General features: G+C 46.9%; 1 protein-coding gene across 2 annotated transcripts in view; it reads left to right on the top strand.

Moving 5' to 3' along the window:
• Kank4 (KN motif and ankyrin repeat domains 4) overlaps positions 1-12,348 on the top strand; it is a 63,928-nt gene that overhangs the window by 48,405 nt on the left and 3,175 nt on the right. For both annotated transcript variants that reach the window (XM_087549051.1, NM_001107947.1), the window contains 2 exon segments: positions 4,100-4,242; positions 8,840-9,040. In XM_087549051.1, coding sequence (XP_087405177.1) covers positions 4,100-4,242; positions 8,840-9,040 — 344 coding nt within the window.

Below are 12,348 nucleotides of genomic sequence, written 5' to 3'. Positions count from 1 at the left end.
TGAGAAGGGGATGGTACTATAAACAGGAAGGACCAGACGTGAGAGATGCAGGGTCAACTTAGGGGGATTTCAGATAGCCAATGGGTCATTCAGGTAAAATGCTCAGAAGGCTATCAGTAATTGATATATGCATAAACACATACACGTTCACATACATGTGTGTATGTGTGTGTATATGTGTACATATACATTTATATGCAGTCAAAATGCTCATATACATAAAATAAAAATAAGATATTAAGAAGTAAATAAGAGGGGTTGGGGATTTAGCTCAATGGTAGAGCACTTGCCTAGAAAGCGCAAGGCCCTGGCTTCGGTCCCCAGCTCCAAAAAAAAAAAAAAAAAAAGTAAATAAGAAAGAATTCCAGATCTAGGATCTGAGGGGGTGGCTCAGTGGGTAAAAGAGCTTGCTGCCAATCTGACAACCTGAGTTTGATTCCTAGGACCCACATAATAGAAAGATAGAACTGACTCTTGAAAATTGTCCTCTGATCTCCCCGTGTGAATAATAACACATACCTATACACACACACACCTACACACCTACAGACACACACACACACCTACACACAAACACCTACACACACCTATACACACACACCTACACACACACACCTACACACCTACACACACACCTATATACCTACACACACACCTATACACCTACACACACATCTACACACACACACCTACACACAAACACCTATACACACCTATACACACACACACCTACACACACACCTACACACACCTATACACACACACACCTACACACACACACACCTATACACCTACATACACACACACATACACACCTACACACACACCTATATACCTACACACACACACCTATACACCTACACACACACCTACACACAAACACCTACACACACCTATACACACACACCTACACACACACCCACACACCTACATACCTACACACACACACACCTATACACCTACACACACACACACCTACACACACAAACACCTACACACACCTACACACACACACCTACACACACACACCTATACACACACACCTACACACACACCCACACACCCACATACACACCTATACACCTACACACACACACCTACACATACACACCTATACACACACACCTACACACACACCCACACACCTACATACACACACACCTATACACCTACACACACACCTACACACACACCTACATACCTACACACACCTACACACACACCTACACACACACACCTATACACCTACACACACACCTACACACACAGCTGTACACCTACACACACACATACCTACACACACACACACACACACCTACACACCTACACACACACACAAATATTTTTTAAAAATGTAAAATACAACTCGACCGGAAAGCTCCTGTCTGTAATCCTAGCATGTGGATGGCTGAAACAGGAGGAACGCCATAAACTCAAGACCAGCCTGGGCTACGTAGAGAATTGCCAGTTTGGGCTACAGTATAAGACTCGGTCTCAAAACACCCAGCAACCAACTATTGGTTCCCAGTAGTTAAATGGAGGAGTGAGGGGTGACTTTTATACACTTACAACTTTGCACAGCTCTGTTAAGTCAACTTGAGATTCTTCCCAGGAGCATCACAGGTGCCATACACATTGGCAGCCTAAAACTCTCTCGGATACTGACATCATCAAGGGGTTAAATTAGAGTTCTGGCACTGAGTCAGCGGGGCTGCTCTGTCTTCTCCACAGACTCCAGGCTACCATCAGGATGGGGTAGCCTTAGTGGGTGCAGTACTAGTGCGGAAGAACGCGGCCCTGTTCTGCGTCTCCGGCTCCCTGTTGGGGGCAGTAGCACGGCAGGAGCAGCAGCAGCTACACTGGTTTAGTATGACGATGCACATGCACCTTCATACACCCACAATCCTTATGATTTAGTATGACGATGCACATGCACCTTCATACGCCCACAATCCTCACACGGGTGTGAACCAGAAACCAGTCGCATTTCCCAGGTGAGGAAACAGACTCGAAGATGTCATGAGTGGGATTGAAGTCCAGAGCCAGTAAGAGGCCAAGTCAGAATGCCAAACAAGATCTGTTTCTACTGCCCAAGCAGGTTCCCAGGAATGGATGATGAGGATTGAAAGCATCTATCATTTGCACGAAGACCACAAAGACTAGAAACATGGGGCTGCATGTAACCCTTGTCTTTAAGAAGCCCCAAGGCTTGAAGTCTGCTCAACGTCTGCTCAAAGTGAGCCAGGCAGAGTCAGCATGAACAACCTGAGATCTGGGGGCAGTAAGTTCTTGCTGCAGCTAACCAAGAGCCCGGCTAACACTCATCTACCTTGAAACCTTCCCCACCGACACACTGAAATAGCTGAATAAACACAGGCAAAGGGGCTGAAGGCTAGCTGGGGACATGGAGCTGAATGTGGCGTTCCTCCTCATCAGCAAAAGGCATGCAGTGACAGAGCTGTCACTCTCCAAATCTGGGCTCCCTTTAGAGGGTGGTTATGACACGCCCGGAAGGTACATGGCTAAGTGCGTGATTATTGAGGAGGGAGCCATAAAGCACCGCTCTGTGGGCAATTCTCGGTGTTGTGTCCTTTATTTTGCCTGAATGTCATTGCGGCTTGTTGAATGGAAACATGCTCAGTTGAGAGCCTTCCCCTCTCTCCTCCATGGATGGTTGACTTGCTCATTGGGCACTGCTCAAAAGCAGCTGCTGGAGGAATATGGGTCTCTCTGTGGAGCAGAGAGACATCACTACTGTGCTACAGATCATGTTTCTAAAGAGACATCTGCACTTCAAACTTATGCAAACATAAATCAGGCAAGGGTAACAATTAAAATGTATTAAGAAGGCAGCCCAGGATCCACTTCTTTTTTTTTAATTATGTTTATTATAAGGGTAGGGACACATGTGCCACAGTGTACATGTAGAAGTCACAGGACAACTTGTGAGAGTTTGTTCTCCTCTTCCACCATGTAGGACCCAGGGATTGAACTTGTGTTGTCGGGTTGATGGCAAGTGCTTTTACCCACTGGCCCAATGGGTTCACTTATTTTTTTTGGTCATAGTGAAGATCAGTAGAGATGTCACATAGTTTTTGTCACCTGCCTGCCTGGTCATAACAATGGTGGTCACCCCAGGGAAGAAGACTGTTACAAAAGAGCCAGACCTGGTTTTCTATGTCTGTTGTGCCTGTGTTCCTATGGCACATTTCAGAAATATTCTTTGAGTGAGATGAAAGAATATCGGATTTTTTTTCTTTCTCACAAAACGTACAAGAAGCCCCGCTTGGCATTTGTTTGTAAATCAGACCTGATGTAACAAATACCTAAGTCTACACGAGTGTCATTCTGAATGATGATACCAATGGCTGCTGCTAGGGCCTCTGGTATTTACTATGTGCTCTCCTTGGTGATTATTTATAATAACCGTAATTTTTGTCCTGATCTATTGAGACACACAGCATTCTACAATAAGCAACCGCCCGAGATGATTTGAGTTTCCACTCAGAACTGTCCTGTTGTTTTGTCATTTGGATCACAGGTCGCAATCTATGTGTGTAATCCTGCCTCATCTTTGATGCAGAAGGACATGAAAGCGTATCTTGGGGGCTACACTTCTACCTTCTCACTCACTACTTTGTCTTTAAAGGATGCCAGTTTGTCATTCTACCGTGAAAAGCATGTTCTCCACTATTCTGGTATTCAAATTAGGAAGCTCTTTCCTTCCCTCAAAGACTCTTCAATGTTTGTCCTGAATTGTTTTCCTGCCCCTGGTCCATGGTTCATGAGCTCTTAGGAAGACCCTGGATTTCTCTGGCTTTTACCATCCTCATCTAGAAAGATGTGTGCTATGCCCAGGTTTACAAAATAAAGTCATCAACATTGACCCCTTGTCTATGGCTGCCCCTTTTGTGGTCCTCCTTTGCTGGGCATCCTCAGAAAATCTCTAGAGAAGGTTAACCAACTACAATGACTGCTAAAAATGTGAGCTGTGGAAACAGTAGTCTACAGTGTGAGCTGGCAAGCAGCATCCTGTCCACTCTTGAGGAGCAGTGTGGTTTTAACTCAGCTCTTCCCGCGCCCATTCCTGCCTTCGTAGGTGTCTGCAATGTGGATCATCAGAACAAAGCTGGCTACACTGCTGTGATGATCACTCCCTTGGCTTCTCCAAAGACAAAAGAAGACATGGCGGTCGTCTGGAAGCTCTTACGAGAAGGGAACGTGAACATACAAGCAACTCAGGTAGGTGGAGAGCACTTGATCTCTCTGCTTCTTGACAAACACAACACCCTCCTGTTTTATTCTGCCAGTATGGTGAAGAATTCCGTGTAGATCCATGGAGAGTTTTCTACTTCCGAATGCTGGGCCCCCAGATAGCATCTATCCAAAGCTCCAATGCTTGGTTTTCCTTAAAAAGCTCTTGGGACCTAGAGAAGCTGGCTCAAGGGTCACTGACTAAAACAGGGCAAATTCCATTGGGACTTAACTTCTGCAACTAAATTTCAAATGTTAGCCTTCGGGAAGAGCTTTGCTGGTCAGCTGCTGTTATCAGTCACCTTTGTGAGTGACTCATCAGATCTTGACCCAGGACACTTAGGAAGCTTAATTACCTATCATGTCCTCTCTTCCTAGAGTCTTTTTTTTTTTTAAATGTGTTGTGTTTTTGAGACAGGGTTTCTCTGTGTAACCCTCGCTGCCCTGGAACTCACTTTGTAGACCAGGCTGGCCTCAAGCTTAGAGATCTGCCTCCCAAGTACTGGGATTAAGGCATGTGCCGTCATACCTGGCTATTTTACTATTTTTAAGTGTAGTTGTGTCTACCATGTACCCTTGGAGGCCAGAGGTGTCAGATCTCCAGGAACTGGATTTATAGGCAATTGTGAGCTCCCCGAATGTGTGCTAGGAACCAAATTCATATCATCGGTTAGAGCAATCCGTACTTAACTCCATGTCTCCAGTTTGCCCAAGTCTTTTTAATAGAGTCATCAATCTCCATCAGACCAATGGAGAGTTTGGGTAGCAGAGTAGGCAGGACCTAATACCAGTCACTTACTTACCTCCCAGGGCTCTTCTAACCCAGAGGGTTACTGTAGAATTTGCTGCAACCGAGCTAAAATGCCTAGAATACCTCTTTGGTCCTTATCTTAACTGGGTCTTAAATCAAGTCTGTCTTTCCTCACCTCCTTATCCTCCAACCAGAATGAGCAATGCCTGAAATAAGTCACTTATCATGAAGGGACGTAGTGGCAGTGGATGTTTGCATCTATGTTTGAGAGCCTGGGTCGTTCTCAGGGATTTATACAAAGGAAGAATTTATCTGGGCTTATGGTTTCAGAGTTGTTAGTCCATGGCTGTTTGGTCTTATCGCCTTTTCCCCAGTAGTGAGAAAGAGTGTCATGGAAACTGTGTTACCTCACTGCAGAAATAGGAAAGGAGAAGAGGAAGGGAGGAAGAGAGGGACAGAGAGAGAGAGGGAGAAAGAGAGAGAGAGAGAGAGAGAGAGAGAGAGAGAGAGAGAGAGAGAGAGAGAATGAGAATGAATATATTTCTAGTATCCCCCTTCAAGGGCGAACCTCAGTGAATAACTTGATCCCCGTGTTTCAGGATCCACCACACCTCCCAGTGGTTCCACAGACCAGGTAACGAGTCTTCAACATATGAGGACACTTGTCAGCTAGTCACAGTAATTGTATTACAAGAAAATAACCCCGAATTTGAAGAGGCTGAGTCTTTTATAAAAGACAGCAAACCTGTCCTGCCCTGGGAGACATAGCCTCTTCCAAAGCTGTTGGCTGTGGAAACTTTAAAAGAGCATCTGGGGGCTGGAGATATGGTTTGTTGGTTAAGAGCACTGGATGCTTTTCCAGAGGACCCAGGTTTGACTTCCAGCATCGACATGGCTGTTCACAACCATTTGTAACCCCAGTTCCGGAGAATCTGATGCCTTCTTCTGACCTCATCCAGCACAGGCATGCAGGCAAAACACAAATCAACAATACTGAAACTGTTTAAATATTTGTGTTGAGCTCTACTCTTCTGCACTCCCCCAAGTTGCTGATAGCAGCCTGATGGCTACAAGGTCACTTTGCACAACTCATCTAAGAGCTCTCAGGGGCTCAGAGGAGGCTTTAGTAGTTAGAGCTCTTGCTGCTCAAGCATGAGGACCTTAGTTTGGATCCTGTGCTGGTTTGAAAATGCTTGGCCCAGGGCATGGCACTGTTAGGAGGTGTGGCCTTGTTGGAGTAGGTGTGGCCTTGTTGGAGGAAGTGTGTCACTGTTGGGGTGGACTTTGAGACCGTCCTCCTAGCTGCCTGAAAACAGTCTGCTTCTGGCTTCCTTTGAATGAAGATGTAGAACTCTGCTCTTCCAGTGCCATGCCTGCTTGGACATTGCTGTGCTTCTCGCCATGATGATAATGGACTAAACCTCTGAACCTGTAAGCCAGCCCCAACCGAGTGTTGTCCTTTATAAGAGTTGCCTTGGTATCTGTTCACAGCAGTGGAACCCAAACTAAGACAGATCTCCATTCTGACATTAAAACGGTGGGCATGGGTCTGTACACACTTGAACCCAGGTCTGTGGGGAGCAGAGGCAGGAGGATTGCTGAGGGTGCTGGCTGCCAGCAAAGGAGTACAACGGAAAGTTACAAAGCATCACTCTCGTACAGCTGCAGACACACCTTGCACACACATATTGCACATACACATAACACACATGCAGGAAACAGCATTTGTGAAAATACGTATGTTTCTGTGGTCTAACAGCTTCCTACTGATGGCAGCACACAGGTATTTGTAACTCACTTTCTGGTTTTCAAAGTATTCTCACCCACATACAACTCTTATTCCAGAACATTCCATATTCAAATACTATTATCCTAACAAGCATGTTGACTGGTTGTTGTTTTTTTTTAAATGGGAAAAGGGAATGCTCACCATGATCAAAGTCTCTGCCCAGAGGTACAATGGTCTCTGAGAGGGTCAGAGTTTTGTCTGTGTCACTAAAGGGAAGCCAGGGATTAAACCTGCATCCGTTCTCCTGGACTTCCCTGGGACTCTGTGGGAAGGTGGCTGTGTCCAGCAGGATGGGATTGAGCTGAGAGTCTTTGAGGGAAGGATACATCTTCCTATCTCCAGGGTCTGGAAATGACCAATTACTGAACCAAGTTGTATCAATCTAGACCAGAAGAAAGATAAGGGAGAAGAGCCCCAGAGTAGAGCAGAGGGACAGAGGGACAGATAAGAAGGCTCTCTACAGTGGCACCTGGCTTTAGGAGTGGTTGGGGAGAGAAGACCTCAAGGCTAGTTAATCTAGTGAGCAACCATTACCTCTAGGCTAAGTAATCACACTCCGGAAGGCAAACAGCCATCTCTGGAGAGATCTGTCTGCATTCCAGAGAAATGGAGGCTTGGAGACCCTAGTAATTCATACGCTCGCTAACTAAGCAACTGCCACACACTGTCGTTTGTAATCCCCATAGAGATAATGGCAGTGGACACTTACCTACCTTGCTAAGCTCTTGGGTCTTTCCTCAGCCCCACGAGGCAGGCTGTGTCCTAACCGTCCCAGTCCTCCCACGTCAGGAGATGGTGTGGAGATGAACGAGTGTGTCTGGTCCACACAAGTGCCGTGGCACAGGCAGGGTTCAGACTCCAAGTCCTCTTTATGGCCAAGGTGATTGAAACTTACACCAGCAGCATGTCCTCGCTGCTTCTGAGGTGAAAGACATTGTTTAGAGCAGCAGTTCCCAACCTGTGGGTGACGAACCCTTTGGGGTAAAATGATCTTTTCACAGGGGTCACCTAAGAGCATTGGAAACCACAGATATTTACATTATGATTCATAAAGTAGCAAAATTACAGTTATGAGGTAGCAACAAAAATAATGTTATGGTTTGGGGTCAGGGCAACACGAGGAACCGTATTAAAAGGTTGAAGTCTTAGGAAGGTTGGGAAACACTGGTTTAAAGCCACAGGGGCTCTGGAGAGAGAGAAGACATAGACCTTGTCTTATTCTTTGGAACCTGATATCCCACTGAAGAGACAAGCCCAACTGTCAAACTTAAAAAGGTTTGGCAAAATACAGTAAGTCCTAGGGTAAGGCTGTAAGAAAGCAGGAATATATAACAGATTTCTGCAAATAAGAAATGAATGTCAGTTTATAATCAGAAAAATTACCACCTCACGTTATCATATTTATATACTCTATAAATTTATATCCTCACTCAGTTCTCACAAGAGCCACAGAAAACACACAGGAAAAATAATGAAATGAATTTTTAAGCACAGAAAAAAACAAGATTCAGGGAAAACGGGAGCCTGGCATGGTCAGACGTTAAAATGCAGAGACAGAGCTTGGGTTGGTTCTGAGTCTAATCCATTGCTAGGCCCACTGATGACCATGGGAATGAAAGCCTTCATCCGCTCCATCAGTTACTGCTTTCCATCCCATACTTTGTGTTGGGCCCTGGGGAGACTGACACGTAGTCCCCGGGGGTGGCCAGAGCAGAGCATTTGTCTAGCATGTGTGATGCCCTGAAGTTAATCCTCCGTTCTACAGAGAGTAAAATCAAATAAGAACAGTCCCCAGTGTCATCTTCCTAGCCCCTAGCAGTACAGGGAAGTTGGGAAGCAATCAGTAGTGCTCTGTGATACTGCCCGTGCTGGGAAGCCAGGCAAGGCTTTGGAACGGGCAAAGGATTTGGTTAGAGTCCTGGGAAAGCAGAAGTTAGCCAGAAAGAAAAGGATGTGTCCCGTGTCACAGGCAGAGGAAAGATCTAATCAATGGCCATTCCCTTGAGAAGTTTTGCTCCAGCCTGTGCCTTTCATTCTCTGTGCAGGGAGGCCAGACTGCACTGATGTTAGGAGTCAGCCACGACCGGGAGGACATGGTGCAAGCGCTACTGAGCTGCAAGGCGGACGTCAACCTGCAGGACCATGATGGATCGTCGGCCCTCATGCTGGCCTGTCACCAAGGCAACGCGGACCTGGTGCGACTGCTCCTGGCACACGCAGACTGCAACAGCAACCTGACTGACAAGGTAAGATTTACAGGCAGTTAACCAGTAGGTATTTAACACCTGTCTTGAAAAGTGTCTTGTCAGCCATCAGAACTCAGGAAACCATATGGCCGTAACAATGAAGTCAGCCTCCTAAGGCTGGTGTAGGCTTTCCATACGATAACGGGTGATAAACGGTCATAGCCATGGTGCCGTGAGACTCACAAGATTAAAACACTGTGCTAGGGAAATACGCCCAGGCCTGGCTTGGTCCTGAGCCTCCACTGGCAAAACCAGCGACTCAGATGGTCCAGGGGAGACTCCGGGAAGCCAGATGATGACGTAAAATGTATAGAGACAACCCTGTAGTTATTAAACTGACAATACCCACACGACCCAGATCTACTTCATGGAGTGACCCATTCTACCAAGCAAGCCTGCTTGGCGTTGCACAGTCAGTGACAGTCCCCTTAGATGGCAGTCCCACACTGCCCAACTGATAAAATCCAACTGTCCTAAGCTCGTGCCCATGAATGATGCACCATCTCTCTGCTGTCCCACTGAAGGGGCTCGCCCTGCTGCTGAATCCCTCGTATGTAACAGAGCATTTGCCGCATGTCAGTGACTCACCAAGAGTTGAATGAATGAGCTCTAAACTTAAAGGCTCAGTGACAACAAAGTGACCAAGTTTCTGATCATTACAGTGGGTCACATTTCTAGAGCACTTGGGGGAGCTGATCTTCAACTGGACATCACTCCTGCTCTTCCCAAGAACACAGCAAGCAATTCTTAGAGCAGAGATTCAATCTCAGGCTTGACTCTGATATCATTAATGTTGGCATCATGATTTCACGATATAAACTGGTGTCTTTGTACTTAACATCAAAGTTCAAAGGGAACGAAAACCTAGAGAGGGAAAGAGAGGCCATTGTTATACGAGGACAGCACCTCTTCCTGGATGCTGTTGGTGCCACGGGGAGTATCCCATCAGCAAGCCAAGCTGAACCCCACAGTCACAGCTCTTGTACACCCCTGCTTCCACAAAGCCATTTCTGAGTACTTCAGAGAGCACAGGCCCTTCTGTTTTCACGTGGAATTAGGAGTAGAGGATGGGAGTCTCCTTTTCCAGACATGTAGTGAGACAGAGGATCTGTGTTGAGGAGCCCACTGTGAGCTGCTCATCTGGAGTAAGCTTGAACAACGGTAGCCCAGAGTCGCTTAGAGATGATGACAGAGAAGGTCTGGGAAGAGATGCCTATGGGGCAGGCCAACAGGTCTGAGCGTTGAAGGTCTCTGGCTGACCAGAATAACAAACCAGGAAATGGGAACTCCTCTTGGGGCCACATGGTGGTCACAAATAAGAAAGAACTGCATAGCTTTCTGGAGGTAGAGAAAAACCATGAGGGGAGACAGCTTAGCCTATGATTGTTAGAACTGACTTTAAACGCGGCATTCTCGAGCTTGAATCTGAGTTCAGGAACTGTGTGCCTTCTGATAGGTGAACAGATCACCCTAGGTCTCTGTGGACATCTGTGAAATGGCTATAGAGATGAGTTACCCAAATGCTTAATGTTTCTAAGCCACACCTGCTGGCTGGAACTGTGACACTGAGAGCAAAGTCCCAAGTATATGAGCAGGTGGGGGCCTTGGCATTTGCAAGTGTCTGCTGGGTATGAGGATGAAGATCTGAAGTCAGGAAAACCAAAGGAGGGAGACTGGCCCCCAACTGAGAAGCCAGTTGGCCACCAGTCTTAAGTCAATCTTATGGTCCTCAGAAGGGGTGACATTGCCTCCAGAGAAAGTTTGGTAGTGTCTGGAGACATTTTTGTTCTTCAGAAGTAGAGGAGGAGGTGCTCCTGGCCTCTAGAGCCATGCGTGGTTGATAAACACCTGCAGTGCACAGGAACAGGGAAGAATTATGAATTCCCTGGACCAAGCCAGATGTGATCATACATGTCTTTTATCTCAGCACTCAGGAGGCAGAGGCGGTAGACCTCTGAGCTCAACGCTAACTTGGTCCAAAAACAGGTTCCAGGACCAACCAGAACTATACAGAGAAACTCTGTCTCAAAAAAAAAAAAAAAAAAAAACCTGGTCAAAGGTTGGGGCAGGGAGAGCCAGGGCAGCACCCAGGAGCAGGCCACTGCAGAACAGGGCCCGGTACTGGCTGTGGAGCTGAGCTGAAAGGGAAAGCCAGCCAGCGTGGTCTGTACAGGGTTTATAGGACTCAGCTAGGGTCCAACCGCACTGTCCTGCTGGGTCAGGCCTGACTGAGGAGTCCCACTTCAGCTTCTTCATAGCAAGGGAGAGCATATGGTTTCCAGCAGCTGAGGGAGAGGAGAACCGTTGATAGAATCCACCAAGGACCAAGGCTGGTACCCGGTGCCAGCTCTCATCAGAACACTGCCTTCCCAGCAAACACCTGTCTTTGGAGTCTCAGCTCTCCACAGCACAAATCTCCTGGAGACTCATGTGGAGAGAGACTCATGTTTGGAAATGGTTTTCTCTCATCAACTAAGTTCGATTAAAAATTACAGAGAACTGAAGGCACTTTCCTTAGGCTTAGGCGTCAAGTGGGTGTCAGGGGACCTTCAGCGTGACAAGGAGTGGTAGTGAGACCTGCGCACCGGCTGCCAACTTCTTCCTGAGAAGACATTTCAGAATATCCATCGAATGGGAACGTTTCTGAGACAGAGATTACAGCTTGAGCATCATTACCTGATATATAATGGGTTCGTGGTGAGTTCTTATTTATTGAAAGACACTGTAGCACGCACGCACCATCTATGCAAACCCTCCACTTTTTAGCTCAGTCAAGTGTATGCCAAGTCTGCAGTGTGGTAGAATAGAACTCACTAGATCCAGCTACCGCAGAAGCCTCCTTGTGCCCTTCCTTCCCCAGACTGCAGGAGATATTTACATTTAGCAGACGCTCTCCCTGCCTAGGTGGTCTCTTTCTCCCACTTCCCGTCGTGTCTTCCGCTGAGAAGCCAGCAGATGGAAACTGTCGCCTCCAGATGGACTCTGTCAGAAAACGCATAGCCGCTGGGACTGGCCCTGTGGCACTTTCCCATGGTAACAGTCACCGCACACTCTGTTTACATAAAGCTCTGGGAGGCCAAGGCCAGCTTGGAACACAGAGTAAAGCTAGCCCTCCCTCTCCCCTGACAATTCCCTGTGGAGCAGTCCTCTCTCCTCTATACTGTGGGGACTCCCTGCTTGAAAACTGTTCCTTGTTCTGGGTTTGCTCAGTCAAAGCAGAGACTCCTCAGGATTGCTTGACTCCTTTATCAACTTGAACCAAACACCTCTGCTTATGCAGACTGAGCTTTCAACAGTGTTCAGGGCTG

This window comes from Rattus norvegicus, chromosome 5 (genome assembly GCF_021556685.1).
Source record: "Rattus norvegicus strain SHRSP/BbbUtx chromosome 5, alternate assembly SHRSP_T2T, whole genome shotgun sequence".
Lineage (NCBI taxonomy): Eukaryota > Metazoa > Chordata > Mammalia > Rodentia > Muridae > Rattus > Rattus norvegicus.
This window is presented reverse-complemented; position numbering and strand designations above follow the sequence as displayed.